The sequence below is a fragment of the Suricata suricatta genome, chromosome 11 (assembly GCF_006229205.1).
Source record: "Suricata suricatta isolate VVHF042 chromosome 11, meerkat_22Aug2017_6uvM2_HiC, whole genome shotgun sequence".
Classification (NCBI taxonomy): Eukaryota; Metazoa; Chordata; class Mammalia; order Carnivora; family Herpestidae; genus Suricata; species Suricata suricatta.
Window position 1 is genome coordinate 43,175,214 of NC_043710.1, and position 6,551 is coordinate 43,181,764.

General features: G+C 42.7%; 1 protein-coding gene across 1 annotated transcript in view; it reads left to right on the forward strand.

Moving 5' to 3' along the window:
- Positions 1-278: 278 nt before the first annotated feature.
- RRAS2 (RAS related 2) overlaps positions 279-6,551 on the forward strand; it is a 79,104-nt gene continuing 72,831 nt past the window's right edge. Inside the window, exon 1 of the mRNA XM_029957218.1 lies at positions 279-385. Coding sequence (XP_029813078.1) covers positions 281-385 — 105 coding nt within the window. The 5' untranslated portion in view covers positions 279-280. The remainder of the gene's footprint in view (positions 386-6,551) is intronic.

Genomic DNA, 6,551 nt, shown 5'->3' on the forward strand with positions numbered 1-6,551 from the left:
CTATCTCTCGGCATCACTGGGGACTGCTCTTTTCTATCTGGGCTTTTGCATCCTCACCATTAAAATGAGAGCTTTAGAGGGAATGACTTCAGGGCGCTTTTTCTGCTCTAAGGCTATGATTCTCAGAGAATCTCCAGTGAGCTATGGCTTCCTCCAGCTCTGTTGTGCCCTTCTTCAGGGCTGTGTGTGCACACGCTTCAGCGTGTGTTTCAGTTTCTATTCTTAGCAATGTGATCTTTAAACAAGAAATAGATTTGTGCATCTGTCTCATCTCAGATACATGCAGCTCCCGCTGGGCTGTTTCATTCTCCACCAGCCATTCATTCACGTTAGAAGTGGTGGCCCATTAAGGAAAGAAGCGAATGGGGCTCTTCTGGCGACCATGGTAAGAACTGAATGCTCCTTGATTTGGGGTTTGGCCCTCTTTGGTTATCAGGCCTGGGCTCTATCTGACTCAGCTATAGATGAGGTCAGGGGGACCTTCGTTTCAGCTGTACCTCCTTCTTCACTCCACCCCTAGATCTTTTCTCTGGGATGGGCCAGGGATGGTATTTGGGCAATGCTGGTTTTTAGAGATGATGAGTCACCAACATTCCAGATGAGAAGGTCATTGTTTGTTCTGAAATAAGAGTGGACATGGATGAGTCTACTCTCCTCCAAAGATTCTCAATTATGGAAGTGGCTCAGAGTTACTTTGGATATTTAAATAGATAAATCCCGAGTCTTGGTCTACAGTCTTATTTATCAAGATGGGGGGTGGGGGGGGGCCAGGTTCTTCATTTTGAGACGATACAGGCGATTCAAATGTGCATCCTAGTTGGAGAGCGTTGGCATACAGTAGTAGGATTTGCAAACGCAGGTAAGAGCAAATGGATGGGCTGCAACATAGGAGTGCAGGTGACTCTGAAGAACGGGCGTCCATACCCTTTCTCGAAGGCAGCATGTACTTAGCTGTATGTGCCCAGTGTCATATGATAATGTTGTGTTGCCAGTATTGCTAGATGTTCCATTTAATTTTATTGGGAAGAGTTAGAAATTCAGATTTGTTTGTGAACTGTTTAAAATTTTTTTTTGATGTTTATTATTTTTGAGAGAGAGAGAGAGACAGAGCACAAGCAGGGAAGGGGCAGAGAGAAAGAGGGAGACACGGAATCCAAAGCAGGCTCCAGGCTCTGAGCACAGCGCCCAACATAGGGCTTGAACTCACAAACTGTGAGATCATGACCTGAGCCGAAGTCTGATGCTTAACCGACTGAGCCACCCAGGCACCCAAAATATCTTTTTTTTTTTAAAAAAAGCATTGGTAACTCAATTAAATATTGGTAATTCAATTAAAAAAAGTGAATTGTGCACCAAAACATATCTGCTGGCCAAATGAGGCCTTGAATCTGCCTGTTGAAATTTCTTGACAACTCCTTAGCCAGACAGTCACTCAGACTTAAGGGAAAATGATGCAGTCAACAGTTCTCTTGATTGGTAGCATTATACTGACTCTATGCAGTGAGGCTCTGTGGGGTTCTGGATAACACCCAGCTTGGCATTAGGTAAAGTGCTCTACACAGGGGAGTCAGAAGACCTGTGTCCTGCTAACAACTTGCTAGGTGACATTGAGAAAGAAATTCTTTCCCTAGTCACAGGATTTTTTCAGTAAGTTAAGGGGGGGAGGTGATCTCTACCATTCTTTCTGAGTTTGTAGGTCATTCTTCTTGTGAAGATTTATACTCTTACTTAAAGAGTTTGTTTTAAATGTTTATGTTTGAGAAAGATAGAGAGAGACAGAGTGCGAGCGAGGGAGGGGCAGAGAGGGAGACACAGAATTGGAAGCAGGCTCCAGGCTCTGAGCTGTCAGCACAGAGCCCGATGTGGGGCTCAAATCTACAGACTGAGATCATAAACTGAGCTGAAGTTGGATGCTTAACCGGCTGAGCCACCCAGGTGCCCCTATACTTTTATCTCTTCTATTCTAGCTACTTGAGAAGGAAAAATTTGATTAAGATGAAAATTCATCTTTGATTGGCTTGAATGGCAACTAGCTTTTTCTTTCCCATATTCTCCTATGTTTTTGTAAAGGTTTCTTTTTGTGTAGGCTTTTGGGATATTTTTTATGGCCAAGAAAACATTTTGGAATAGAGCCTCGGTGGAACTGAGCATATAGGCTTCCAGTGTGCTGAACACTTGGCTTTGAATAAAAAAAAAAAAAAAGGAATAGAGTTGATATGGGGAATATCTTGAAGTATAAAGACGTTTCCTTGATAGCTCAAATAAAATCCTGCAGTTCAATCTTTTCTCCCCACCGTTTTATTAAGATTTCATTCCTGTACCATAACATTCACTCTAAAAAGTGTATAATTTAATGATTTTTAGTAATTTACAGAGTTGTACAATCATCACAACTATCTAATCTCAGAATATTTTCATCTCTCCAGGAAAAATCCTCATACCTATTACAGTCACTCAGCATTTTCCCCTCAGTCCTGGAAATCATTAATCTACTTTCTATCTTTTTAGATTTTCTTACTTTGAACCTTTCATATAAATGGAATTATATAATGTGTGATCTTTTGTAACCGGTTTCTTTCAGGTAGTGTAATATTTTTAAGGTTCATCCATGTTGCAGATATATTAGTACTTCATCTCTTTATTGCCAAATAAAGTTCTATTGAATGATTATACCACATTTTGTCCACTCATCGGTTGATGGATAATTGGGTTATTTGCACTTTTTGGCTATTATGAATAATGTTGCTATGAACTTGCATGTATGGGTTTTTGTATGGATACATGTTTTAATTTATCTTGGACATATGCTTGGGGATTTCTGGGTTATATGGTAACTCTGTTTAGCCTTTTTATTAAATTTTTTTAAAGTAGTCTTTTTTTAAGTGTTATTTATTTATTGAGAGAGAGAGAGAGAGAGAGAGAGAGAGAGAGAGAGAGAAGAATCCCAAGTGGGTTCTGTGCTCTGCAGGGCTTGATCCCATGAACCTTGAGATCATGGTCTCAGCAGAAATCAAGAGTCAGACACTTAACTAACTGAGCCACCCAGGCACTCCTCTATGGTTAACCTTTTGAGGAAATGCTAGACTGTCTTCCAAATGGCAACATCATTGTACATTCTTACCAGCACGGTATGAGGTTCTAGTTTCTCCACATCTTTGTCAACACTTGCTGTTATCTGCCTTTTTTAGTTCAGTCATCCTAGTGGGTGTGAAGTGGCATCGCACTGTAGTTTTGATTCCACAGTTGTTCCTGATTGCTCTGACCTAGACCGTATCTACCCTCCAGCTAATTACTGTGCCAGCGCAGGTTGATCATCTTAAGTGAATTAGAGTGAACTGCTGAAGCCGCAGGTGAACGTACTTCACAAAATAGAGGGTAAATTTGGAGATAACTCTTTGAAAGGAAGGAGAAATGGATGGCTGGGAGGCAACCGACACATGTGTTTCTATAGGATGGGTTTGCTTGTTTGGTGTCAGCAATTGTCCTGTACATGGGGATCTTAGTGGTGCAGAGTAGGAAGGAAAGAAAATCTTGGTCAGGACTCAGGCATAGAAGCTCACAAATAGGTGATTGAAATAGATTCTACTGGAAATGGGCTGGTACTTTAGAAGGCAAGGAATAGGGACACCTGGGTAGCTCAGCTGGTTAAGTGGCTGACTTTAGCTCAGGTCGTGATCTTGTGGTTGGTGGGTTTGAGCCCCACATTGGGCTCTGTGCTGGCCGCTAGCTCAGAGCCTGAAGCCTGCTTTGGGTTCTGTGTCTCCTCTCTCTGACCTTCCCCTGCTCATGCTCTGTCCCTCAAAAGTAAATAAAAAAACAATTAAAAAAAAAAGGCAGGGAACATAAGGACTCTGGTCATCTTCTTGGTCCTGAAGGATTATGGGAAATTTTAGGGTTAGGCAGACATTGGGAGACATTTGTGGGAAGTATAACTTGTCTTTTCTCAGCACATCCTTGATGTGGGCTCCTCTTTCTTTTCTTTCTTCTTTTTCTCCTTTTCAGTTGATAATAATATCTGTCATTGAGGCCCTTCTGGCTATTACTGCTCTGTAACAAATATTTTGTCCCCCCTCCCCCCAAATAGGTACTTAAAACAACCATTTTATATCACACCAAAAAAAGATAGAGTTTGGCAGCAAAATGCAGTGTTTGACCCTGGACTGGATCCTGTGCTAGGGGAGATAATTCTCTAAAGCACATTATTGAGTCAATTGGCAAAACTGGAATATCAATGGTAGATTAAAGTATTCATGTCAATATTAAATTTACTAAAGGTAATAATTGTATTGTGGTTATAGAATATCCCTATTCTTAGGAAATACGCACTGAAGTACATAGGGGCAAATGGCCATAATGTCTGTAATTTACCTTTAAGTGGTTAAAAAAATCATCTTTATATATGGATTATATACATATATATGATGTATATAAATCATAAATTTATTTGTGCACATATTTATTTGTATGTAGGAATAATAATAATTTTATATGTGTGTTTCATATATGTATATACACACACATATATGGCAGAGAGAGAAATAGAGGGGAAAGAGATAAAGAAGTGGGGTAAAATGCTCACAGTAGTGGAATTGGGGTAAAGATGTATGGGTGTACTTTATACTTTACACATGGAAATTATTTCTAAATAAAAAGTTGAAAAAAGCACAATCAGTTTATTACTTTATTTTGCTCATGATTCTGTGGATCAGGAAGGACTGGGCAGGGCAGCTCTTGATTGAGGACTCTCATGCAGTTGCAGTCAGACGCCAGCAGGGATGGCCCTCATTTGAAGGCTCAACAGAGTTGGGTACCCAAGATGTCTCCGATGGCTGGCAGTTGATGCTGGCAGTCTGCTAGGAGCTCAGCTGTATCTTTGCCTCACATGCTTACTTGTGCCATTGCTAGCATGGCAGCTCGGGGGTAGGCAAACTCCTTACTTTGTTTCTCCCAGAGTGAGATCCCAAGAAAAGAGGTGGAAGCTTCATGGCCTTTTCTGACCTAGCCTTGGAAGTTAAACAGCATCTCTTCCACTGCATTCCATTAGTTCCAAGCAAGTGACTAAGTAGTGTCCAAAAACTTGCAGTCATGTTCCCAACTTGCACTGTTTTATGTGCTTTATATGTATTTGTTCATTTGATTCTTACCAAAACAAAACAAACACCCTTATGGTAGGTAGTCTTACTGTCCTTAGAGAGAAGAGAACTTGGTCCACAGAGGTTCGCTTCCCAACATTACACCATTAGTAGAAGAGCTAGAATTTGAATCCAGACAGTCTGCCCCAGAGCCCATGGCCTTATCTACTACCCTATACCACTTCTGCCCAGAGCTGTGATTCCTGTTTCATATGGTTAAACTACCATACACATCGATAATCACTTCTCATTCACAATCACTGGCACGTGAACTTCCCTAGTACATGAAAAATCTTGTGACAATTCTTATCTTCTCAGCTCTGATTTTTTCACATGCAGTTTCCTTTCCCTGGAATACTTTTCTCTTCTAATGATTCAACTGTTTCTATTATTTGTTCTTCAGTTCTTTCAGGAAGCCTTCCTTGACCACCCAACTCTGGGGTGAATGCTTCTGTTATGGGCACAAATGCTGCACAGTGCTAAATAGCTATAGCCCTTATCGTTTTGCCTTATAATTTGCCTGTTGTCCTGGCTGTCTCCCCCATTGGGCTCTTAAGTTCCCTGAGGGCAGGGACACTGTTTTGTTCAGGACAGGATCTCTAGCATTGAGAACAGTGCCTGGTATGTAGTGTGAACATAATTACAAACTAACCTCTCACTTATATTCCTCTATACAATTATGACATATTTCTCACACAAAAATATAGTCACCAGGACAGGCTCCTGACACATACAAAGCCTGTCCCATTCACTCTCGTCCATGCATCCTTCATCACCGTGACTTATTCCTCATGCTCAGTCTCTGTCACATAACCTCACCACTGTAACCCATCCCACACAGTTACTGTGACAGAGCACTGATCCTCAATCACTGTCACACACTGGTTCTCACACAATCACGATCACCATCTGTACTCTTAAAACAGGATATTTACTCTCCTACAAAAATTGGGTTAAGATGACAACAGCTTTATTTTTCACACACTCCTCACATACTGTATTTTTTCATCCACATAATCCCTGACAACCCCTGACATTACACAGTTACGGTCACACACTGTCTGCTGTCTTCTTCTCACTCCCACTCAACATCTACTCCGACTCACTCACGCACTCATTCACTCACACGCATTCACAGTCCCGGGGACCGGGGGGACGGGTCCACTGGGGTCTGAGCCGCGGGGGGTCAGCGCCGGAATCCCAGCCCAGGCCAGCGCAGCCCCGCCCCGCCCCGCCCCCTCATGCATATGCAGCACCTCAGCCTAGCGGCCCGGCCCCCAGACGGCCATTTGTAGCGGCGCTGGAGGCAGCGTTCAGCAGGCGCTGCGGAGACGTGTGGAGTAGCGCGCCCCCCGGCCGCTGTCGCCCCTGGCCCCCGAGGTCCTCCCGCTCCTCCGCGCCTCGGGCGGGACCCGGCCA